Genomic DNA, 27419 nt, shown 5'->3' on the forward strand with positions numbered 1-27419 from the left:
GGCTCTTTAAACCAGTGTTTCTCAACCTTGGCAACTTTAAGATGTGTGGACTTCAGCTCCCAGAATTCCCCAGCCAGCATGCTTTAAACATTTGAGGAACAATTCAGCAATGCAGTGCTTATTCAAGCTTTGTGAAATTATATATTCAGTTAGGACAGAATTTCAGCATAACTGAAAACGTAACATTTTTTTAGCAAAGAGTTATTTCTTGCTTACAGTATAAATTAGCCAGTTTGGTGTAGTGGTTAAGCTAGAAACCAGGAGACTGTGAGTTCTAGTTCTGCCTTAGGTACAAAGCCAGCTGGGTAACCTTGGGCCAGTCATCCTCTCTCAGCCCTAGGAAGGAGACAATGGCAAACCACTTCCAAAATCTTGTCGAGAAAACTGCAGGGATTTGTCCAGGCAGTCGCCAGGCGTCAATGCTGACTTGAACATACACACACACACAAAATCATAAATGCACTTTTTAAAAAGCATACTTTCAGATTAAATTGAAAGTATGTTCTATTGAAGAGCCAGTATGGTCTAGTGGTTAAGGCACCAGGCTAGAAACTGGGAGACTGCGAGTTCTAGTCCCACTCTAGTCCCATGAAGCCAGCTGGGTGACCTTGGGCCACCCACTTTATCTCAGCCCTAAGAAGGAAGCAATGGCAAACCACTTCTGAAAAACCTGTCAAGAAAACTGCAGGGACTTGTCCAGGCAGTCTCCAAGAATCGGACACTATTGAATGGATTAAAAAAAAATTCTACTAGGTGCTGCTCTCATTCCTGCATTCAGGCTGACTTTCATCTGGAAGATAAAAGGTATACACCCACAAGCACAAGAGTTAAACCAGAAAATCAACAAGTTACACTTGTTACTGGACTAGCCCAAAATCTATTTTCAGATGTCCAAATTCTTGGCACTATTTTCAGCAGCTAAATCTACTGTGCCTGCCAATTCTTCTTAATAACAGGACACTAAAATCTGTTTACAATCACTATATCTTATCCTAAGGATTTCTCTACAAGAAAACAATAAAGCTGACTTGTGTTTCATCAGTCAAATACTGCTTTTTAAATAAACAGAGTAAAGTTCCCACAAAAACTAGAACTTTATTTTCTACAAAGGTTTTAGAATAAATCCCCCTAATGCAGACCAGTTTTGGCAACTGCTACATTGTAATTCCCATCAGTGAAATGAGATTTGGTAGTTTAATAATATCAGGACTGACATTTAATCCAATTCTTTTCAGAAACTCTGAAGAAATCTAAGTGGTCAGTGGGAAATATCTGACAAATCTCACTACTGAGCTCAAGGAAAATCAAGAAATGTAAAAAAAAACCTAAACATCAATCTGATTTCTATCATTTATTGGACAGTACTGTTTATGCCAAGCTGGAAAGCGTCCAGCATTCTTTTTGAATATTTCCATGCATATATTATAAATAATATTTGAAGACATTTATTTTATTTTTGAGGACGTTGTAAGCGAAATAATTTGACAAAGACCTTTTGACTTTGGAATTCACTTATCTTTTGAATTCCTTCTTGATATGTATCTTCACTCTACAACATACATTTATAGAAATCCAGTCTGGAGAGGTCCAGATTTTTCTTAATATTACTGAATCATAGGCATCTTACTTAAACTATCTTCCCTTATTTGGCCTGAATGTTAGGGGTTATAAAAGATTTCAAATACTGTTTGAACCCAGGAGTCATGGTAATGCTGAGTGTTCAGATTTAATTTTCCAGTCTGTAGCCACTAAAATTCAAGTTAGATCAGGAGAATACAAGTTGGGTTAAATGTCAATAGTATATATTTCCTCCTCTGCTGGAATGAAGACTTTTGTGTGTGTGTGTGTGTTGTTACATGTCCTACAGTATAAGAAACATGGTATAATAGTAGGGACCTCTTGACAACTACAATCCTTTAGCATGGGACTACATGTAGACCTCGCTTAATGACCCTAATTGGAATTGGCAACTCCACCACTAAGCAAAGCAATTACTAAATGGGAAATCATGAGACCACCACTGTGCTTTCCAGCTGGAAAGAGACAAGACTACTCAGTTTCACACCTTCAGCTTTTGTTTGCCTCCTCACCACTCCCCCACCCTTTGGAATCTCAAGTGCCTGGTTTCTGTAGTGTACACATCAAAAGCAATGTGATTGCACCATAGCCCAGGGCTGGGAGCTGCAGGCATACTACACAAGCAGTTTACAGTATTCTCTTGAGTATAGTACTCTCTCTTGGAGAAGGGTCAGGCAGAGGAGAGATTGCCTTTAGAAATCACTTTTTTTCTCCCAGCCCCCCTCACAGAGTGGACAGATTGGAGAGAAAGAGATTTCAAGAGAGCACTGTAAACTGTTTACCAGTGGGATTGTATTGCTTTCAATGTGTAGAAGAACAAACAGCTTACTCTCTTGAAATCCCTTTCTCTCCAATCTCTCTGCTCTGCAAGAGGCAAAAAGAAAAAGAAAAATCACAGGTCAGGCACAGGAAAACACGTACTGCCTGTAATGGTGATCATGTGATTGAGGGATGCTGCAAAGGTTGTAAATGGTCACAAATGGGCTGCAAAGTTATTTTTTCAGCACCATCGTAACTTCAAACGGTCGCTAAACCAATGGTCAGTAAGTGAGAACTACCTGTATAGACATTTTCACATAAGAATTTTGCATCAGTTTGAAACTAGTTCTGACCCTTTGACATTGGCTCTGTTTGGAGGTTAAATTAATGTATTTCTGGCTCAACTGTGGCCCATTTGAAATCATGTTAGTCTTTTTTTTTTAACTACAGCTCTATGGACCTTTTGAGTGGTCCATTTTCTCATTTGCTTCATCGTGTTTTTCAGCTCTTTTTCAAATCTTTTTAAAGGGGAAAATTGTATATGTAGAACCAGGTGCAAACACACAGCGAAAGACTTCAGAACCCAAAGTATTGAAATGAATTATGGGGAGGGATGTTCTTATAATGTAAATCAGCAGTTCGGTTAGCTACTAGAGAAGTGCTTCTCCCCTGCTGATTTCATTTCTAGGAACCTAATGATGACTGCCGGCCACATGAAGTGTTTATAGCACAACACACTTTTTTAAAAAGTCCTAGTTGGTTAATAGCATACTGGTTTCATTGCAGAATGTTGGGCTTCATACACATTAAACTGTTGATTTTGCCTAAAGCAGAATGCTTAGATATCTGGTCCAGCACTAAAACTCAAACTTTCAACATCTGCATCAAATTTACATTTAGCATCGTGACCTTCACCAAACACTTGGCTTATAACATAATCCTACAAATACTTTTTCCATTAGTTGTTTATTCTTTGGGTGCCCCTATCTTCTGCAAGGTTTCTCCTGGCCATGGAGGAGGAAGCTCAAGTAAGGGGAACACTCTTGACTATTTGCTACTATACAATATAATAGGCCTCAGTTAAGCAGACTTCAAATACAACAGACGTTTTTTCTTGTTCGGATGTCATCCCCATTTAACAGGCATACATGTGGGATAGTGCCCATTTCCCTTAGCCAGGGCAGCGGCATACGTGCCAGTAAAAGAGGGCAGACTGGGTCTTCCTGAGTTAGACCTGCACCTGTCATCCATCTTCCTGGCATGTGATAATGCTGCCTGTCACTTCTAAAGCCCTGCATGGCATGGGCCAGGCTATTTGGAAGTGATAGCAACCTCTCCCAAGATTTCTGCTCATTCCACCAGATCTAGCAGGAAGGTCATGCTCTGGGTCTCCTGTATTAAATAATGTGATCTTGTTGGACCCAGAGCCATGCCTTCTCTGTGGCAGCAGCTGCCCTATGTAACAGCATCCCCTCAGACGTCCAGATGGCCCTGACCCCGTGAGCCTTTCACAAGGCTCTGAAGACCTGGCTGTTTTCCCAGGCCTTTGAGCCAGGAGGTTAGGCAAGCTCTGCTGCTGATATGGTTTCATAATTGGGATGTACTGGTTTTCCTTGGGCATCATGAGTTACTGGATATTGCTGTTGTTTTTAATCCCTGTATGCTACCCAGAGACACTGACATGAGATGGGCAGCCAGATAAGCTATTTTAATAACTACAACAACAACAATAAATCAAGGTGTTACTGCAAATGATGCTGTGTAGGATAGTTTTGTAGTTATCCACTTGACACAAATTAGAAAAAAATCTGTTGAAAGGTTGGGGCAAACAAGAAACGAACAGCCTCACTGAGGTCACATTATTAACGTATCCTAATAATACTTAATAATTTGACTATTGTGAGGTGCTCAGAGTCATTGAGAGTCAGGGGACATACAAGTTTAATGAATTATTATCATTACAGTAGTTTTATGTGAAGAACATTACAACTGGCAAGGAAAGGGCTCACTGTTGAGAGCTTTCTAATTTCCTCCTTTTAAAAAATAAGTGTTTCAACTATATAATAGAAAGAGGAAAAAAAGGTGTGCCCATAGGAATAAGCAGCCAAGTCAGAAAGAAAGACAAACAGGCAAGTTAAATGAGGGGACTTGCTACATTGCTCTCTTTCAGGTATCCCACACACATACACCCGCCTCTTCCTCTCCTTTTTTCATTATATGACATATGCTTCTGGCAAGTGGAAGAAGACCTTTAGTTAATACCTGTTACATTTTATGGGCAGGATAGCAGCACTCAGGAGCCCATTTTGCCAGTTTCTATCAGCACCTTCACAGATTTCCTTTGACTGAATTGGGACCACAACAGTATGTGCCGCCTTAAATAGGAGCAAAGTTGTCATGTTTCTGACTGCACATGTAGTACTAAAATCGCTCCTGAGCCCAGCAGCAATTCAGATAGTGTGATGGGGAGCGTAGCACACTTGACAATAAGTTGAGCTAGCCCACAAGAAAAATCTAGTAGTGTCCTGACGTATTTCCCAGGATCTACTTTATTGATCACATAAACTGTTCCAAAATAAAACTGTCTGCCTTTTTACCTTGTGGATGATATTGGAATCCCCTTGGTTACTGTCTTCATCTTCTGAACTTTTCTGTTCCTCATCAGATGTGACATCTTCAACAGGAATTATGGAGATGGGGCACACCTTGTAAGGCTCTGTGTAAGCACTGTGAAAAGAAAAAGAAAACATTATCTTATGAATACCCACTGATCAATGACAACAGGAATTAAACTTTACTCTTATCATTAGATGAAGATTTTCTGCCATTCTAGAATCTGTTAGTTCTTATGAAGCCCCTTTTGTTAAGGAGTTCGAAGGGAGAGGGAAGATGCAGCAAATAGTAAAGGGAAAATAGTAAACTGTTTTGTTTCTAATGTGCCTAAACATTCACAAATCTTCGCTAAACCCATATTTTTATGATTTCACAATCACTTACAAACTACTTTAAGTAGTAGTTACTTTAGCAGAGAACCATCTTCTCCAACCTGCTGCTTAACAGATGTGATGGCCTATATCTTATACAAGCCCATAAATCATAGTGGCCAAATCCGTCTTCCTTGGGAAAGGAAGACCTGACATTTTTAAGCATATTGCAAACACCATTAGCACCACTGCAACCTCAGACCTTAAGCCATTAAGAGTTAAATGGCACAGAGCCAAACAAGAGACAAGAGACTTACTAGCTAACCAAGGAATAGTATCCCAGAATCATCTCCTTGGAAAACTTAGTCAAAATGGGGCTGAACTCACCCGAACACATTTTATATCCTCCAATCATCTCAGAAGTAAATTGTGCCTGCTGGTATTGAATACTAATGAGAGGCCCAAAAGAACTGGCAGGGATTCCCTCCTGCTGTGGCAGAGCCAATCATCCAAGCTGTTTTAATCCCCAGAATGGAACCCATTTAAAAAAAGGAACTAGGGAATCATTTCATCCAAGGAAAAATTATTTATTTATAATATTTATATGGCTGCCCATCTAAAATCAAACTCTGGGTGGCTCATAACCAAAGATAAAATGATACATACGAATAGCAAAAACAGGAAACAATAAAAAGCGCCACAACCAAACTTCTCCAGTGCAGCCCACAACACTCTCCCCCAACTCTGACCTCACCCTCTCCCACTGCTTCGGGGAAAAGCCAGTGCTTTGCAGAAGGCTAAAAGGATGGGGGCCTGCTGGTTCTCAAGGATGCCCCATAGAGCAAGGGCTATGACAGAAAAGTCACAAGAAAAGACTCCATGGCCCATTCTAAGACCTTGTTCAGAAAAGGTAATTGGCTACTGGGTGATAAATGTCCAGAGTGGGTAGGGCCAATCATAAAGGAAATCAAAACCAATTATATTTATCCTGATGAACAGCTGCTCTTATATTTCTTATGCCTGCAAACAGAAGGATATACAGGTGCTTCAACAGTATCAAAATGATGGAGTAATCCAAGTCCCACCCCTTTTTAGTTATGCGTGAAGCACATTAAAAAGGGGTGGGGCTTCAATTGCTCTGTTCTATCCACCATTTTGATGCTATTGACATTTCCCTCCACAGACACTCCTGCCTACAAATATTTTTTTCTGCCACTGAGTTATGGAAATTAATTAAGAACATAAGAACAGACTTCTGGAATAGATCAAGGCCCATAGGTCAGCATTTGTTTCTCACAGTAGCCAAACAGATAACCCTGGGATGCTCTCAAACAAGATATAGATTGATATCCCTCTCCAGCCATTCTTCCCCTGCAACTAGTAATTGGAGGCATACTGCCCCTAACCTCAAGGCACCACTGAATCTTCAAGACTAATAACTCTTTATAGACCCTGTCCCCCATTAATTGATCCAATCCTCTAAGTCAGATGTCATCACTATGTCTTATGACAATGAACCTGTGACGGGTGGGGGCTGTTACGAGGGAGGCGGGATACGTTTGCACCAAGGGTTTAAGTTTGTATTTGGCGCGCTTTTGCTCATTCTCAGCTTTCTCTGTATTTGTCCTAAGTTCCTTAATAAATCAGATTTCATATAGCAGCCTCTTGTGAGTCTGAGTATTTGGGCTGGGGCAATCATTACACCTATGAACAACAAATTTGTATAAAGGCTTGAATTAAAATGTTGCCTGTGTTATTTTCAATCCATTTCCTAATGGTCTAAAATTTTCTAAAGGTGATTATGCTCACTTAATAACTTGCCTGGTTTAATGGGGATTAACTATAATTTAAGTACAGATACTGCAAGTCAATCACTTCACTGCATTGAGTCAAACTAGTTTGGATTTTCAATATATTCTAGAAGGTTGGATGTGAATATATTCTGTACATAATTGTTTTATTGTAAACTGCCCAGAGTCCCTTTTGGGAGATGGGTGGTGATAAATTTGATTAATTAATTAATATATAAATAAATAATTGAGAAGGCTATCGATTCTTGTATCTAAAATAATATTAGAACTGTTCCACTGACTCCATAAACACTTTTCAGGAATAATAATAATAATTCTATAAAACAAGTGGGATCTCCTATCCTAACGTTTAGGCTTTCATTCCAGCTCTTGGAACTACAATTCTGACTGCGTATGTTAACCTTACCTGGCAGTTTCTCCTACAATTATATAATCAATAAATGCTGATCCCTTGGTCAATCCAATTCTGGCCAATCCAAGCAGATGACAACTTCTTACTCCCTTACTGCACAATAAATGGATTTGTCCAGGTTTTTGCTATCCCCCAAATTTAGAACAATTCCATTCAGTATGATCTAAGAGATCTTTAAAAATTAGGGAATATCTGGCATGGTCTTTCATATTTTTAGTATGTTCAAGAACATTCTGAAGACTAATTTTATGATCATGTCAAAATGGACCAAAAATCCAAAAACATATTCACTACTCCCAGAATGGTTGACTAAATCAGCCCTTAACTTTCTTATTCTTTTGCATGTAAGAAAGCTGGGCTGGAAAAGCACCCAGCTAATTTTTTTAATTTGATTCAAAGCAGGCCCTAGACTAATCATATACTGCCTCAGATAGTAGCTCATAACAATTGTTAATAATATCTGGTGTACATGATGGGACTATAATGGCTTCAAAATGAACAGCAACTGCTCAGGGAAGAAACCTGTGGTACATTTTCACAGCAAGCATAAAAGACAACTATGTAAATGCAAGCTATTATGATTCCCTTAAGGACTGCAGAAGGCAACTCATCACCTTTATGGGTCTTCTCCCCCATTCCACCCCCTTATTAGATACTTCCAGGCTTTAATTCACCAGATAACTCTAGGATGAAGAATAGCAAACTCTTCTCTCATCGACTTGGTCTAGGTTTTTATGCTATCTTTCAGCAAAAAAGAAAACCTCCACTGTTTCCCAAAGACCCAGCAATCTCATCACTAATTAACCCCCAATGCTGCAAAAGTCATGCAGTATCAGAGATAAAGTTACAAAGACCCAGTAACTCTCTGTGAACATATGTTTGTGAGATTTTTGGCTGTTCCCATCCCATGTACATCCAGCATATTTGAAGCCACTTTCTCTATTTTTTCTCTACATCCACTAGATACTATTCGTTTTCCTTATTGTCTTCCACTTCCCTTCTTCCTAGTTTAGTGATAGTGCTTTGTCTGCCAAAAGTATCAGATTAAATCCAGGGCAGTTCCAATAGGAAGATCAGACTGTAGACCAGGCTCTGCTTGAACCCCAATTAAGGAAGTATTAACATTATTGGCCTCAGTCAATAAATAAATACTACATATTTAAATAAATAAATAAATAAATAAATAAATAAATACTATTTATTTAAAAAGTGCCCAGAGTCATCATAATACGAGCTGGTGCTAAAGAAATATGATAAATAAATAAATATAAATAGTATGAGGAAGCTTCCAATAGTATTAGAAAATGTGTGAGAAATTTTGGACCAATCTTCCCCAATCTGGGCACTATCCAGATGAGTAGATATGTAGACTTCTATTCCCAGAATTCACCAGCCAACATGGTGATTGCTGATTATTCTGGGAGACCAAGTCCACATATCTGGACTTCAATATCCAATTGAATAAACGTTACGCCAAAAGCTACAGTGCAATCTCTTTGTCTCACCGCCTCAAAAACAGTTGCACTTTACCTTGAAACTGAAACAGTATACATAATTTTAATGTCTACATTAAAAACTTCTAAGGAGATTTTATATCACATTTTCAGTGTGGTTTCTACACTTTATATGGAATTTGATTTTTGAACTTGAAAGACAAAATGGTGTCCTGTTTGTTCCATTATTTCTGACATGGCAATAGAATATCACACAAGAGAGAAAATCTAAAGGCTAAATTTGACCCACTGTAACCTTGGTCAGCATTCAGCATTCTCGTTACAGGTAGCCCTCGACTTACAACCACAATAGGGACCAGAAAATTCATTGTTAAGCAGTGTGGTCATTAAACGAGGCATCACATGACAGCACCCAATTTTACAACATTTTTTGCAGCAGTAGTTAAATGACTCACTTGGTCATTAATACAGCTGTTAAGTGAATCAGATGGTTCCCCACTGATTTTGCTTGTTGGAAGCTGGCTGAGAAGGTCTCAAATGGTGATCACCTGACCCCGGGACACTACAACCATCATAAAAATATGCAAGTTCGCAAGTGCCCAATTCTGATCACATGACCGCAGGGATGCTGTGACAGTCCTAAGTGCGAGGACTGGTTGTAAGTCACTTTTCCTACCACCATCATAACTTTGAACAGTCGCTAAATGAATTATCATAAGTTGAGGACTACCAGTAAAGCATCTTGGGAAGAGGAGAGTAAGAACATGATAGGCATTTGGCCACTGACAAATGCAGTCTATAGGTAGGCTCCCCACATACAATTAAAAATGTAGAGAACTCTCTTTGCTAGGCTTCTTAAGGAAGCTCTTCAAGTCCAGTGAATCAGGTGGCATACAAATCATTGTAACAGAAGAGAACAGGCAGAACGTACGAACAGCCATCTACTGGGGATGTTCTGGATTGTTTACATGGAGCAGGAGTTGGAGTAGATGTGCAAGACCCTTCCAAGTTCTATCAATCTCTGATAGGGTAGCCCAGAACAGCAAGTGTATGTTTGAAGGCTTTTTGTAGATGTTATAATGAATATGCAGTATGTAGATCAGCTGAGAATCTGTCACTGCAGAATTAACATGATAATGGATGGATGAATGGATGGACAGGAGGGTGGGTGGGGGGCTTATGTGAAGAGGGTGAAGGCATTTTATGATTTCATTTTAAAAAAAGTCTGGGAAGAGCAAAATTTGAGGCCAGATTAAGCATTAAATCTAAGGATAAAGCTAAGGAAGCTTTCCTATGACTTAAAAACATGCTCCATTAAAGGTTGCATAAAATATCTCTGAATGTTAATTTATACACACTAAAGTAAATATAAATCCATAGTACAGTGGTAGATGACATATTTTCCGTGCAAAAATGTCCCAGATTCAGTTTCTGGCAACTCTGTCTAAGGACAGAAGAAATTCTCCCAGCCACCATAAATAACAGTAAGTTAGATGATCATATAATTTTCTTAAATATAAAGCTTTCTATGCTTCTGTTATTTCTCCTCTGACAGAAGCTATATAGCAAGCAAAAACTAGGACATGCTATTTAGTATACTTTGGAATACTGCTCCCACATAGTGCTGTGAAAATAAGCAGAATGGATAGAAGGAGAAAAATCGTTTCTGAAAAAAGAAAACATTTTACATTTTTTTTCATATCAATCAATCAATCAATCAATCAATCACACATACAAAACCTGATGATATAAGAATAAGAGCTAGTCCAGAAACATTCCTGGTAAAAAATGAAATCAAGAATTCAATAGTTTCTTAAGGATTATAATAAAAGATACATATATCACAATAATTCTGTCCATGTGTTTTAAAATAAGTGATTTAGCAAGACCATTATTTCTGAACAGTTATGGCATGAAATATGATGTTTCATGCATAGATATTCAGCGCACAAAATGTATATGGTTACAAATGCATCCTCTTTGTAAGCTATTTGTCTTCTCCTTTGATTATTTATGATGGGCAGCTATTCTTCTTTGGAAAGCAAAGAAGGAAAAAAACTTAAGCAGGATTTGTCAACAGTCTAAGATTTTCTTTGCCTGGAGGAGGAGATGCTGATCCTGTAAAACAAAACAGGATCAGACCTGGCTAGTAGAATTATAGAATGTATAAGTTATAATGCTTGGAGATCACTGGATCCAACCTCTGCACAATGAAGGAATCCTTGAACTGTTAAGAAATCTTTCCTGATGTCCAAAAGTTTACTTGTACCATTACAGTTGTTGTGTTGATGACTGGCAATAGAGTTATCAATGCTGTGGCAGAGTGCTGATTTCAGAGGGGGTCTACTACTTCCAGCTCAACTGCTAAACAATAAGATGCCACATATATGTTCCTCAACCTCAACATATGTTCCTCAACAATATGTTACTTCACTTCTGACCTAATTTTCTGTCTCTGATGATTCTTCTCTTTTTGCAGATATGTCACATTTACATTTCCTTCCACTCTTTTCCCCAATATACAAATGTTTTTGTGATCGTATAAACATATTAAATACTCATATACATTTATTTCTGGGGCACTTATAAGTTCAAGAAGTATAATTTAAGCAAGTTCATAATAAAAGAAAATGAAATACAAATAGAAAGAATTTCTTCCCCATCAGGAATGTTAAGTATGCTGTCAGGGCATTCTTCTCAAACAACAGAGGAGAATATACTGGGAAGAAATCAATAGAATTAAGAAAACATGTGTCAGCTACAGTGCTGATTATAGGAGAAACTACATTTTCAGCCAAATAACTTTCCAAAGCTACTTAATTGCAGGTAGATGAATACTGAGTGTCTATCGCATATTGACAGAATTTACGCATGTTCCAATTTCATATACATGATGTAGAAAATGGCAGTCTTCTCCTTGAAGTCTAAGTATTCTACCTGTAGTCTGAAGTAGTACAGTCCTACATGTAAACCTCTATTTCATAATTTTCCTGATTATCTATTTCTACCCATCACTAAGGCTGAATTCCTTCTCTTGAGAAGGGTCTCTTAACACAGCTGATGGTTATTTATTGTCCCCCAAAAAACAACGCAAGTGCCAGAAATATCTTCTTGTGATACAGAGCAGTGTTGTTCACAGCAGAAACAAAGAAAAATTATGCCAAGGTATTGCCTTGTTCATAAAGAAACTTAAAAGTACATTCAGTTGTTGTAGTCTCAAAATCCCTGCTGATATCTTAATGAGCTCCAATGGGACAGAAACTAGCAGCTCCATCATATAACTTTAATGATGATTAATTATATTTCAGTTCCAGAATGTATGTCTGGAAGAAGCATCATGGTTGTGTACAGTGAAGCCCAGAAAAACTTCATTTTATTGCTCCCTCTTAATTCGTCCTGGGAGTTGAAGACCACATACTGTATGTGAAGAGCTTCCTTTTTTGTTTCATACTTTTTATTAAAAGTTTTTATTACAATAGTAAAAGTAAATACAAACTAAACTCAGTAAAAGAAAGAGAAAGAGAAAGAATAAAAAGTACAAAGAAAGAAAAAGAAAGGAAAAAGAAAAAGAAAAAGAAAGTAAGTTAAAGAAAAAGAAAAATATATAAAGAAGTAACAAGTATAAACTAATTTGATAACTCTTCACCCCCTATAAGGTTGCAAACAAATAGCTCTTCTTCCCATAACCCATCCCTTAGGTAAAGGTAAAGGTTTCCCTTGACATTAAGTCCAGTCGTGTCCGACTCTAGGGGGCGGTGCTCATCTCCGTTTCAAAGCCGAAGAGCCGGCGTTTGTCCGTAGACACTTCCGTGGTCATGTGGCTGGCATGACTAAACGGAACGCTGCTACCTGCCCACCGAAGCAGCACCTATTAATCTACTCACATTGGCATGTTTTCGAACTGCTAGCAATGGGAGCTCACCCCGTCACGCGGATTCGAACCACTGACCTTCTGATCGGCAAGCTCAGCAGCTCAGCGGTTTAACCCACAGCGCCACCGTGTCCCTAACCCATCCCTTATCTATATGCAAATCCATAAATCATCAACTTTTCAATCCTCGTATCAGCAAAAAGTCCGTAAAGGATTACCAGAGCTAAGAAACATATCTTATTTTAACCTTGGTCAAACAAACCAACTTTATATTCCTTTATATTCCTTTCCTTTCTTCTAACTTCTAACAATATAGATCTTTAATTAATTCAGATGTTATTGTAGGATTTGGTCTCTCTTCAATTTTTCTTTTTCCCATCGCAAAGGCTTCTTTGAGGCTTTAGCAAACCTCTTTTGTAAATCCAGAAAAAAGTCATTATCCAGATCATTCTCTTGCTTTATCATTTGTAATTCCACTTTGGTTTTCAAAGCTTCAACCAACCTTTTTTGTGTATCGAGTAGAAAGCCGTTATCCGGGTCATTCTCTTGGCTTGTCATTTGTATTTCCACTTTAGTTGCCTTCTCTATCCAGTAATTCACACTTTTTTTTTGTTATCCAGTATTTCTGGTTCTACTATTTCTGCATTAGGTAAAATATCTTTCACATCTGTCATTCCTTCATTAGCATCTTTTGGACATAATCTATCCATGGATAGATTATGTCCAAAACAACATCATTGTTGACATTGCTGACATTGTAGCTACTAATTTCTGGCCCCATTTTTTGAAAAACTCCTGAAGTTATATTATACTGTTTTATGTCATTTTGTAAATCCCTGTACTGACTGAAAACCAAAGGCAGGTTTACACGTTTTTTCCCTTTTCCTTTTCTGCCTGGTATCTTTAGTCTGGTGTCTAGTTTCTGAAATCAAAAAGTCTCAGTCCTTGTTATGACTTAAGATAGACAAAACAATGTGGTTCCCATGAAAAACTATTTATTTTATTTAATTATTTCCAAAATCTTAAATTAAAAGTCTCAATATTCCAAATTTGTCTGGACCCTTGATTCATTTATAACTTTCTTAGATCAAAACCTTATTTGGAGTTTTGCTGGGTTTCCCCCCCCCCAATTCCTTAAGTTCTTAAACTTATGATTATTTTTTCTTTTGTCCAAGAAGGAAGGTATAAAATAATAAAGGGGGGATAAAAAATAAATAAATAAATAAATAAACGAACAAATTTACCAGGGGGCTTTTCAAACTTGTCATTCTGAAGATCTCTAATAACCTTAGAATAGTTAAACAAGCAATTTCCAAAAGTGATTAGAAAGTGAAGTTAGCGAACTCAGTGTCCTTTAAAAGGCTCGGCTGTGGCTGTGAGCATGATGGCTGATCCCTTCATCTCCTAGCGCTCAAACCTGGGGGAGACTGCTGTCCTTCAGTCTCCTTGCAAGGAGCAGCCATCAGCACATGTGGGTAATCTCCCATCCTCTTCTTGTCCTGAGAGGTTCTGAAGAACCGGTCAACTGCCCGGTTCTTCAGTCTTTGCCACAGTCATCTGTGCTCTTTCGAAGGCATGTTTACTTTGCTGTGCCTCCCCCAGAATTCCTATTTATGTGAAGGGCTTCCAGGTTGGAGCAGGTTGTTCTAGAGTAACAAAATAGCCATTTAGAGCATCCAAAAGCAATTGCTCTGTATTTTACTTGCTCTTTTACGTGTCCTCTCTATTACTGCATTTGCCATTTGCAGCAAATAGTGACTCTGATTTCCTGTTTGTTTGCAAAGGCGTTAACAGCTTGAGGAAGAATGCCTTTTGGTGGGAATATGGAGAGGAAAGGAAAGGATTTATTCAGGCCTTCTTTATAGAACATGTAGATCAATCCTATATTGGAGGAAGCATGATGGTGGTGATTCTAGCCTTGCTCACATAGGAGAGCCACGTTAGTCTGTGTCGGCAAAAAAGCAGGGGGAGTCTGGTAGTACCTTTTCTGCCTTACAGATTTTATTAAAAGGCGCTTGCTCATGGAAGCTTATTATCTATCTATCTATCTATCTATCTATCTATCTATCTATCTATCTATCTATCTATCTATCTATCTATCTATCTAATTTATCCCTGCCCATCTCCTCCCATCGGAGGCCTCTGGGCAGTTTACAACAAGTGATTAAAACCATCAGAATAATACAAAAAATAAAATACTATAAAAATACTATAAATAGAAATAAAAATAAAGAATAAAGAATAAAAAATCCAAGCGATGAAACATCTAAAACAGTCCAAGTGTGGGAGGAGTGGTCTATAACAACCATCCCCATGTAACTCTATTCCCCTCTCCACCCCAAGCAAGGCGGCAGAACCAGGTCTTCAGACTCTGCTGAAAGGCCAGGAACGATGGGGCCAATCTCACCTCCGGGGGCAGCATGTTCCACAGGGCGGGAGCTACTGCAGAGAAGGCCCGCCTCCTGGACCCAGCCAGATGAAATTCTTTTACAGACGGGGTCCGTAGCATGCCCTCTCTGCACGATCGGGTGGGACGGGTTGATGTAATGAGGAAGAGGCGGTCCCTCAGGTAACCTGGCCCCATGCCATGTAGGGCTTTAAAGGTGATAACCAACACCTTGAATTGGACCCGGAAGGAAACTGGTACCCAACGCAGCTCACGCAGCAGTGGTGTTATATGTGCCCTTCTGATGGCACCAAAAACAGCTCGCACAGCTGCATTCTGGACCAGCTGAAGCTTCCGGATACTTTTCAAGGGTAGCCCCATGTAGAACGCATTGCAATAGTCTATCTGAGAGATAACAAGGGCATGAGTGACTGTTCGAAGGGCCTCCTGGTCCAGGAAGGGGCATAACTGGTGCACAGCACATAGCTGCACAAAGGCTCTCCTGGCCATGGCTGCCACCTGTTCTTCGAGCAGGAGCCATGAGTCCAGGAGGACCCCCAAGTTATGCACCGGGTCTGTCTGGGGCAGTGCAACCCCATCCAGAACCAGAGATGTTAATGTCCCGGATACAGAAGAACCATTAACCCACAGCCACTCGGTCTTACCAGGGTTCAGTTGAAGCCTGTTGTTCCCCATCCAGGCCCCCACAGCCCCCAGACACTTGGAGAGGGTGGTCACGGCATCACTTATTTCACCCGGGATGGAGATATACAATTGAGTATCATCAGCATACTCATACTCTCCTCCCCTATCAACACCGACTGGGATCGGCCCTGGAGGAAGGAGGTGAACCAGCGTAAGACTACGCCGCCCACCCCCAACTTCCTGAGCCGCCCCAAAAGGATACCATGGTCGATGGTATCGAAAGCCTCTGAGAGATCAAGGAGAGTGAGGATGGATGCACTGCCTCCATCCCGCTCCTGCCAGAGATCATCCATAAGTGCGACCAATGCCGTTTCCATCCCATAACTGGGCCTGTAACCTGACTGAAAGGGGTCTAGATAATCCGTTTCCTCCAGGACCCTCTGGAGCTGCAAAGCCACCACTTTCTCAACCACCTTCCCCAGAAAGGGGAGGTGTGAGACTGGACGAAAATTGTCCAGAACAGTAGGGTCCAGTGATGGCTTCTTGAGGAGGGGGTGCACCAATGCCTCTTTAAAGGCTGCCAGAAACACCCCCTCTCCCAAGGATGTACTAACCATCGCATGGACCCAACCACATGTGACCTCCTGGCCTGCTTTTACTAGTCAGGAGGGACACAGGTCTAGATGGCATATGGTGGCATTTACTGTCTGCAGGATCCTGTCCACTTCCTCAGGCCCAACAGGATCAAACTGCTGCCAGATAGCTGGGTAAGCCTGTTCCCCTGGTATCTCTCCAGACCACGCCTCACGCCTGGAGTCCAACTTGGAGCAGATCCGAGCAATTTTGTCCTGAAGATGCTCAGCAAATTCCTCTGCACAGCCCTGTAGGTGGGTCGCTGAACCCACCTTCCCCAAAAGGGATCAAGTGATCTTAAACAGGGCCGTCGGGTGGCATTCTGCAGACGCAATAAGAGCGGAGAAATATTGATGTTTCGCCGATTTTATCGCCACAAGGTAGGCCTTAATGGCGGCTTTTACCTGTGTTTGGTCGAATTCAGTCTTTGTCTTCCTCCAGCGGCGCTCTAGGCGTCTCTTAACCCTCTTCAGCACCCTCAGCTCCTCCGTAAACCATGGGGAGTGCCGGGTTCGATGAGACAAGAGAGGCCACACAGGCACAATCCTGTCCAAGGCCCCGGCCGTCCCCCTATTCCAGGCTGCAGCCAGGGCCTCCGCTGGACCGTGCAGCAGATCCCCAGGTATAACCCCCAGCTCCCTCTGAAACCCTACCGGGTCCATCAGTCACTGGGGGCGGACCAATCGAATGGGTCCTACCTCCCTAAAACTTATGCCTTTTAATAAAATTCATTAGGCAGAAAAGGTGTTGCCAGACTCCTGATTTTTAACCTTGCTCAAGGGCTGACAATGCAAACGGATTATCCAGAGATTAATTCTAGAATGACCAATAATCTTTTGGGGACATGAGCAGTACCGTGTATCCAAGCCAATTTCCTTTATTATTTTGTTGGCTTTGTTTACTTCCACTACTTCTTCCTGTACATCTGCATAAGCTTGTCTAGGGAGAGCATGCACAATCAATATTGTAGTGTATTGAGAATGGGCACCCAGAGGAAAGGTTGGTAAAAGTCAGCAGAATTCAGTGAAGGGGAATAGAGAATAGCCATTGGGAAAGACAAGCAATTTTCAAAGGAACAGGAGGGCATCAATGTCTTTTGGTGCAACTAAATGACTGGCTCTCCTCCCCACAACACTACTGGGGGCAATAAAAATCATTTCTTTTTTGTCCAGTGCCTGCTTTCCCAGTTGCAGATGACTTTGCATAGCCCTATACACTAAATACTCAATACAGCTGCTAAGAGAATTAAGGGAATTTTGCCAAGTAAAACAGTACTGCCGCACAAAGCAATTTTGGGCAATCAGAAGTGCCAATGTATGGGATACACTTCAACAAGGTAGAATTTTGGTTAACTGATCCCAAAAGAGTGTATTAAAACAGTATCAATTGTTTGTCATAATTTGTCATCCCCACTAGGTAGACCAGATCAAGAAGTCAATTCTACAGGAAGGCTAAATTTTTTTTTTTGAGGTTGGCTATAATAACAGATCTTGCAAGTCTGATTATGCTGTACCTCCTCCCGCTCCTTATACTTCTGTGAATTAGGGAGGTGTCTCTCTGAGCCACTTAGGGACACCTTTTGTCTGTTGTGGACTTAAAATATTTTTACCCCTACATAGGATCCCTTGTTGTCCTGTGTAACAGATCTTGCATATCTCTATCAAGGTCATCTTCCTTACTCTCTACATACCTGCTGTATCCTTATTAAAATCCAGTGAAGATAACTATTTCTGATAAGTAGCTATAATGGTTTATATTTAAAGAGTTACACTGAATTATAGATCTATCACAATACTTAGAGATTATAAACAGAACTCAGTCAGTGATGTGTTCAACAACAAATCGTTGTACAGTAGTAACTTTCTAGGTCTGGGAATTGATGAAGAATTCATCCCCATTCTTCCTTTGAGCCAGGGAAGAGCAAGAAAACATCATTTGCTGACAGCTTACCAAAGGATATAGGAAAACCTTTACTTTGCGAGACTACCTGATCCACCCTTTTTTCAAAGCCAGAAGCCAACTTGGAATAGGAGCTTTCTCATTTTGTTCAAACCAGCCATGGGGTTGGAAGCTTCCTTTATCCCTTCCTCTTTGGGGTTATCTCACTACGATCTTGTGCTAAAAGGTTCAATGTTGGCATGGTTGCTAATCCCAAATGTAAGCATTTCATTGTTATATTGCTCTATACTGGCTGGCATAAAGGTACACACCAGGCTATTTACACAGTGCTTTCACCTTCAGTACCTTGTTGCCATGTTTGGGAATCTACTACCAGAGGTGGCTGCATCACTCTGCGTAATGGCAGGATTGGTTCTGGGAATACCTTGAATATAACAGTTCCACTTTGGATAGTTCTGTTTTACTTCCAAACTAACTATTCAATTACACAACCACCTGACTTTGCTTTTAGAATGAACAAAGATAAACACTATTAATCTAGAGTTCATATTGCAAAGATTATGGTAGAAGCATATGTGTGGGTCACTCTCTCTCTGGGAGGGAACGGTCTGTCACCAGTAGTGTCTGTTCATCCTGTATGAGCTGACAGAGTAGGCATGCTCCTGGTCCCACTGATCAAACAGTGTCATCTGATGGAACCAAGGAAGTGGACCTGCTCTGTCTCAGCACCTGTCTTCTGGAGCATCCCCCAGAGATTTGTATGACCCTTATTCTGCCCTTGTTCAAGGAGTCTTTAAAAACATGACATTTCCCCCAGGCTTTTGCGTGGATGGCAGGTTTCTTATGGGAATACACCTGCTAGGTTGTATGTTTTATTGATCTGTCTGGACATCATTGTTCTTTCATCTTTATTATATCATTTTTGTACAGTTTTTAGTCTTCTATGCTGCCCAGAGTTGCTATGGAGTCAGATGGCCTTATCAATTTCATAGATATATAAATAAATGAATATTTACACACACACACACACTTATAGAGTGCTTGCTAATGCAAAAAATAATGTTAGCCTTACCTTTGTATTGCTTATTAAAGCAGCTAAATTCCTGGCTCCACTTCTCATCTTGTCATTTTCTCACTTCACACAGTAGGGTTTGAGCACTACATGACAGTTGTCAGAGCATGGATTTCATTATTCTCCTTAATTTAGCATTCTCTTATGCAAAACATCATCCAGGGGCACAGTGGAGAACCATCTGTCATTTTTTCAAGTCAATTATCTGCCTTGATATGTTCTAGTTTATTTTACTTTGCAGCATTCTCATCTTTCTTTGTACTTAGCATACAGAGATCCAGATATGCTGTATATTAGATAGGCAGTAAGCTATTTTATTGGTTATTTCTAGCTGAATCTGAAGAAAAACCATCCAGCTGCACTCTTTGCCTGCTTAATCTATAATAACAATGACGACTAATGATAATAAAAGAATGTACCCATTGCTCTGTTATCTTTTCCTATTACAAGTTAATCCAAAGAAGTTATGTTAAGAAAGTGCCCAAGAGGCTACGAAGTGGTACAGTACGGTAGGGGCTGCTGGTTCAGCACAAACAAAAGCACCAACAGATCCAGCAGCAGATTGAAAGCCACTGTAACAGCTTTGCTGGTCTCTCTAGGAAATTGCCTTTTTGCAATTTGTAACCGTTTGTCCTCATAGATGCAGAAGTAGATTTTGCTTTAACCCACTCTCCTTCTGAGACAAATGGATGTGTTACACTTACGGAGAAATGCATTCTAATGGTAAGAAAGCCTCACTACATTATGGCACTAATTGTTATGAATGGGGCTATTAATGAGTGGTACAGTAAGCAAGCTTTGCAGAAGTGCCTTTCTGTAGCACAGGATCTCATATACGGGTACAACTCTGTTACACGCTGGCATGGATTGTTTTCAGAGAGCTGACAGTGTAGCCTACAGTATTTCTATGGTTTCCAATTTCCTTCCAGCTGCTCTTCTTTCTGTTAAACCATACAGATAAACCATTCAACCATGCCAAAAGATAAAGTCAGATCATTATTGCAAAGTATGGTATTTTTTACATTCCTTTAAACACTTGCTAGGCCTGGTTCACCCCATCTTCAACCCTTGCTTTGGGTTATTTTGATGGAACGACAGTTCTCATATTTCATGCCTCTTTTCCATTTTCTTTCAAGATGATACAGAAAAGTGTCAGAGGACAATCTGTTTCATTTCTGAAATGTGATGCTATGTTCAGAAACAGTTTAGAAGCAGAAACTGTATGAGAGAGAGCTTGTAAAAATAATTAAGATGTCCAGATGCATCTTGGATATTGCTAAATGTAGAACTGGCCCTATACTTAGTTAAATTTTAAGAAATCCCATTGCTTTCCATGCTAAATATGACTAAATCTGGATCTACCCCAAACTCATGATTGTTGACTTTTTTAGTGTAATCAAAATACATCTGTTTGCCTATATTCAAGATGCTCACTTGCAGAAATTTATATTTTGGAGTTCTGTGGGCAAAGTAAAGTAGAATATTAGTAACTTCACTGATATTACAAGTCTTTATCTCATTTCAATTTTCCCCTCTGTTAACTGATTTAAAACTTTATAGAACAGGAGTGAACTAAGACGTTTTGACATGTGATATGAACATACAACTTGCTAGAAGATCTGTAGTGGGCAATGAATTGTTGTATCTGCAGTATAGTTTCTCTAATCTTGCTGAGTTATGTCTGGGAGCCTTCAGTCAAGTCTAGCTAATCTAGAATTAAATGTCTAGAGACATCTGCTTTTCTGCCAAGCCTTAGTGTGAAGCCTGACAAATTTGGTCACTAGGCTTTGGCCTAAATCATGGTGCACAAACACGCAGAGCATATTGCACAACTGCTAGCAAGGCCGTTTGTGTTAGTGTTAGTGTAACGCCTTTACACTATTCCTTTGACATTTCAGGACTATGATACAGAGCTAGTTTAAATAGAGACATTTATATACATGCAATTCATGTCCTAGGAGCTTAAATTCTATGGGACTTGACAACGCCTGGCTTTTGCAACAGCATGTGAAGCAATTTCATCAAGAGATTCATCAGAATGTTAAAATGAATAAGTGTGTGTGTGTGTGTGTGTGGAAATGACTGTAGCATCATGGGGAACTTCTTTCAAATCTTTAGCCCTGATTATAGAGGCATAAATGGGAACATCATCTCCATTCACTTCTCAGCCTAACACTAGGGAACTTGTTTCTTGTCTCATTAATCCAAGGTCTTGCCCTGTATCTCTCTATAAGCTAAACTCATGCAAGATAGACCCAATAAAGCACATTCATTCTCACTTCTGTGCCTAGCGTTGGACACGTATAGCAACGGCAGTGTATTTTCTTTATACTAGCTTGCCGTTACAGTCTAGGCTCATCTTGATTAGTGACTACTGCTACTCCATAAAAGCTGATATTTCCAGCTTTTTCAATAGCTACATCTGTAAAAACATGTATCTATACCTGGTATAACGTCAAAGGATATACTCCAAAGGAAAAAAAAAATCAGCCCTGGCAATATATTGTACATTTTCTTTTTTAAAATTATTGGAAGTAATAGGCTTAAATCTTTCACTACAAACAAAATCTGTGACATGATCTGTAATTTGCAACTTCGCTCACTTTCTGGAGTTATCAATATATGTTTGAAGTCATTTCCTTGCTGTAGTTTACCAACTTCAATGGCTTAAAAAGGAAAACAAATTTTTGAGAGACTGGAGCTATCAATGGCTATTTGTCTTGGAGGTTCTAAAATACTTCTGGGACCAAAAGCACCCTGCCTTGTAATATCACTTGTAGGGAGCAAAAGCTATGGTTCCTTTTGTACTGTTGCAAGCAACTGGCTGCTGTGTGACACAAAATGCTGGACTCAATAGACTTTTAGCCCAGACCTCTGATCCCGCAGAGCTCTTATTAGGTACTTAGGTCATTAGGACAAAACTCAAACAATGGTCCACAGCTTTGAAAGGAATAAAAGTTTGATGGAATATGTTCTATTTACTTAATTCCTTTTCCAGACTCTGCATAGTTCTGCACATGTAGATTGCATTGTTTCATAACATACGTGTGCCCTATATAACCTAGAGACAGAAAGGAGGCCTCTGCAAGTTCTTCAAATAGCACTTCAAAATGTGAGGAATGCAAATAGGGCAACTCTCTTAGAATCCTGAAATCTTCACAGTTTATGATGCCTTCTCTTGAGCCTTAAAAAAGGGGTGGCTGTTTTAATGCTTCAAAGGACACACCCCGAATAGAAAGTAGTGCCTGGCAGAAAATTATAAGAATAGACCAGTAACTGAATAAAACCACCAGTGGCTCCAACTAGAGTTGGTGCAGAATGCAGCTGCCCAAATGCTGGTGGGTGAGCACCACTACAGCCCTGTGACATTTATGCTGTGGGTACAGCTTCCAGTAGGTGTCTGGGTGGAACACAAAGCCCTAGGGATCCGAAGGACCACCTCCTCCAGGTGGGACTGACCTGTTGAGCATGCTTGTCACTATTGGGAAGGCTGAGGTGAGATCCTTGAGGCAGTGTTGTTTTGTGGTACGCTCTCTCATGGAACAGCCTTCCCCTGGAGGGCAGAGCAGCACTAACTCTGGCATCTTTTTGAAAAGCTATTAAAAGAGCGGTTTTGATGTTGCCTGATGCTGCATTCCTGCCATAATGAATGTTGCCGTTTGTTTTTCAACCTGCTATTTATTTTGACTTTTCTAAAAGCATTATGCTTTTACCCGCTTTAGTTTCAGAGTCTAATCGGCTTTGAGCCACAAGATATTGGCAGCATACAAATGAACAAAAAAATGGAGAAAGGGTGGGGAGGGCAGAGAAAAGTTCTGTCAGGAGACAGGACTGGGAAATGTGTAACCAGTGCTATGCATGGCATGATTCCTGTATGAAAAACAGGATTCGTTGATGCCTGCAGGCCATGCTCATGTCAGGATAACTCAAAAACTATCTATGTATGGAAGGTTTTACCACCACTGTTCCCACTTGGCTTTGAGACATACTGTCCATGGGGAAGGTCTCTTCTCCTCTGTTGCCATAGCGATTGCTGACACTGACATCAAGTAAACTCCCTCCCTGGTCATCACCGGAACACCTTTTCTATTTTGCAAAAACATCTGACAAAAGCAGATTTACTAATTTTATTTCTGAATGTAGAAGTAAAAGCACCCATTAATCCTTTATGCACCCAGAAAAAACTAGGATTATAACCAGGAGAGGAAAGCTATAGGTAACTGTGAATGCATAGCATTGTTTTCTGGGCTGATTAGTACAAAGTTGCTGAGACTTCCTTGTACCGTCCGCCCAGGCCAAGAACACCACTCTTTCATAACCAGGAGGGATATTCCTCAGGACACAAAGCTGCGTGGCATGGATTACAATGGCCCGTTCTACAGTTTTGATGCAGCGGAAGCAGCAGTTCTTCTACTTCAGTCCAGAACTAAGAACTAATTCGATAGGACAGACAGTATATTTAAAAAGAAGTGTTTCCTACACCAGGAAAGATTATGATGAGAATATAATATAGCCAAAATATTTCAAGAGTTTCATCTGAAAAATTTCGCGAACACTATAAAATAAATAGAGCTCCTGCACATGCACATTCAATATGCTACATGGGCATAATCTGTCTCTCAGCCCTTCTAAACAACTTTTGCAATAAATTCTTAAAAATGTATATAAAATGTGCCACCTTAAAGCGATAAACAGCTATTACAGGCTATGATTTGTTTATGCAATTAATCATTACGGGTCACAAATTTTAGAAGTCAATATGTAAAGAGGAGCTTTGTTTCTTAATTCAGCTCAAAATACTCTTCTTTAGATCATTAAAATCATTGCCAAATAAAACTTACTGCAAGCAATAAACTTTAATGTAGCCACAAAAATGAGAAAAAAATTCAGAGAAGTATGCTAATAAGAGTGTTTACGCAAACGGGAAGGAATGACGAGAAAATATGACATACAGCTCACAATATCTCAATAGACTTTTTAATCCTTAACTAATTCCTTTTTCGTAGCAATGATATGGCTGAATGAGAGCAGATGCAGCAGTGTTATCTTCTGCTCTTCCAGGGATTGTGGCAATCATTCCAAAAGCTACCCAGCACACTTGAAGAGCAATAGCTCCTCTGGGACTAGAGAACATTAAATTGACTGTATCAGTAAAAGAGGAGGCAACAAAAATAATTCTTTAGAAATGTTTACTCCACAGTTATTTGTTCAGGAAGAGGAGTAAGGTCTTTTACGTATTTGCCACGGTTTGACTGTGAGAAAAATGTTTCTCATCAAAAGGCCTGCCTTGGATTCACTTATATTATACAGTTATCTTCTTATGTCCAACCTCCCCTTTGTGGGGAAAGTGGCAACAGAGAGTCCTGGAAGAAACAGATTACCCAGAACCATGACAATCCGGTTCAGACTTGGGCACAAGACTGAGACTGTGTTGGACACCCTCATGAATGAATGACCTGTGATAAGACTTGATGATGGAAGGGCAACCACCCTTGGCATGCTAGGCCACTTGGTAGCCTATGATACTATCAATCACAATATCCTTTTGGACAATTCTGCTCCTTCCAAAGTGGGGCTTACCAATTAGTTGTCATGAGAGGGGTGTCTGAAAGCTCAGTCCTCTCCCCTGTCCTCTTTAACATATATATGAATGTGCTGGGAGGGATCAGCTGGCAGTTCGGGGGAAGGTATCACTGATACGTAGTTGGTATCCAATTCTGCATCTCTATTAATTCCTTTGTTTTTATGACACCCCAACTCCTGCTTCACAATTATTTTAGTGGGATTGTTGTCTTCCTATCACTTAAGTATGGTTATTACTAAAACAACTCTGCAAAGTAGGCTGTTCTAAAGGTATGTCTGTGTAGTCTCTTGAAATGGAAATCAAAAGCCACACAGACTACCAAAAGCTTTAAGAAAAACAAAACACTCAGACATTCCCCTGACTGGTCATATTTGCTCAGAATAATACATGTTGTTTGCTGAGCCAGTTACAATGACACGTCTTATCAGCCAGCAAAGAATGTTCATCTGGTTTATGGATTTTGCTATGTACACTTCTAGGCTAATACTCCCCACTGATAAGGTCTCTGAAATGTACCCCTCACGACCCCCTTCATGTTTATGATGCACTGAAATCACCCAGCCTCTCCATCAGAAACAAGCAAACCAGTTCTTAGGAAATAGAAGGGGAACTGGCTGCTGAGCTGGAAGAGATCCACTGATAGCTGTGTTCTCTAAGTGGCAGCTGTTTAAAGGACCTGCAGTACAAATTCAGCACAGAGGCGAACACCAGCATTACACTGATATATTTCCAAATACTCGCTATAATAAATGATGGCTAGAAATGGAAGCAGCCATTGTTAAGACGTTTGCACTTCAATACTTTTTAGTTTTGTAGCCAAACAGGAAGACATAATGTAACTTTAATTAGAATTAAGTATTCAAGCCAGGAGTGAACTGACATGATCCAAAAGACAATAGGCTTACAGATGCAAGTTTTGTTCTGGTTCCATAAAATATGGGAAAGCCTTCAGTTCTTTCTGCCACTGGGGTTGTGACTTTCTAGTGCCTGAACTAGCAGGCTGGAGTTTCTTAATCTCCTTCAAGGTAAACAGGAATGGATTTGTGTGTGTTGCTTTCGATAACAAACACATGTTTTTCAAGTTTGTTTCCACACTGCTTGGAGTTTTAAAAACTCCATGTGAAAATTCATGTCTCTTTCTATATAAATGAAAATCCATATACATTTTTATATCCATTTTTCTCTTCTACTGTAGCTTTCTTGTATGCATGCCTTCTCCTATGTAAGTCCCCCAGTGTATATGTCTGTGTATATACAGTAACATTTTGATTAGAGGACTGAAATACAAAGTTAGAAGAATGCTCCCTCCCAAAGTTTAATTGCATTTTAAATCACATGTTTATTTATTATTATTTATTTATTATTCAAATTTCGCTGGGTTGGGAACAATGAATTAGGCTGATATAAATTAAAATGCAAACTTGACAAATTTTGACTCCAACCCATACTGTATGCTCAATAAATTATTATGGGAGCACCAGACAAGCAAAACTCTTGTGGAACAGGGAATCAAGTCAATATTCAGCCCTTGGTGGTTCACAATGATCCTTTTCCCTAATATCTTGCTAGACTGCTATATCCAGACAAGCACAAATTCTGTTCCACACAAGATCATTTATTTTTTTTGTTTATTCGTTTAGTCGCTTCCGACTCTTCGTGACTTCATGGACCAGCCCACGCCAGAGCTTCCTGTCGGTCGTCAACAACCCCAGCTCCCCCAGGGATGAGCCCGTCACCTCTAGAATATCATCCATCCACCTTGCCCTTGGTCGGCCCCTCTTCCTTTTGCCCTCCACTCTCCCTAGCATCAGCATCTTCTCCAGGCTGTCCTGTCTTCTCATTATGTGGCCAAAGTATTTCAGTTTTGCCTTTAATATCATTCCCTCAAGTGAGCAGTCTGGCTTTATTTCCTGGAGGATGGACTGGTTTGATCTTCTTGCAGTCCAAGGCACTCTCAGAATTTTCCTCCAACACCCCAGTTCCAAAGCATCGATCTTCCTTCTCTCAGCCTTCCTTATGGTCCAGCTCTCGCAGCCATATGTTACTACGGGGAACACCATTGCTTTAACTATGGGGACCTTTGTTTTCAGTGTGATCTCTCTGCTCTTAACTATTTTATCGAGATTTGTCATTGCTCTTCTCCCAAGGATTAAGCATCTTCTGATTTCCTGACTGCAGTCAGCATCTGCAGTAATCTCCGCACCTAGAAATACAAAGTCTTTCACTGCTTCTACATTTTCTCCCTCTATTTGCCAGTTATCAATCAAGCTGGTTGCCATAATCTTGGTTTTTTTGAGGTTTAGCTGCAAGCCAGCTTTTGCACTTTCTTCTTTCACCTTCATCATAAGGCTCCTCAGTTGCTCTTCGCTTTCAGCCATCAAAGTGGTATCA

At 40.0% G+C, this 27419-nt stretch overlaps 1 protein-coding gene across 2 annotated transcripts in view; it reads right to left on the minus strand.

The window, feature by feature from the left end:
• The window catches only part of FGD5 (FYVE, RhoGEF and PH domain containing 5), a 163163-nt gene that overhangs the window by 90336 nt on the left and 45408 nt on the right, over window positions 1-27419 (minus strand). For both annotated transcript variants that reach the window (XM_063291659.1, XM_063291657.1), the window contains exon 3: window positions 4935-5064. In XM_063291659.1, the coding sequence (XP_063147729.1) occupies window positions 4935-5064 (130 nt within the window). The remainder of the gene's footprint in view (window positions 1-4934; window positions 5065-27419) is intronic.

Source organism: Candoia aspera, chromosome 2 (genome assembly GCF_035149785.1).
Source record: "Candoia aspera isolate rCanAsp1 chromosome 2, rCanAsp1.hap2, whole genome shotgun sequence".
NCBI lineage: Eukaryota > Metazoa > Chordata > Lepidosauria > Squamata > Boidae > Candoia > Candoia aspera.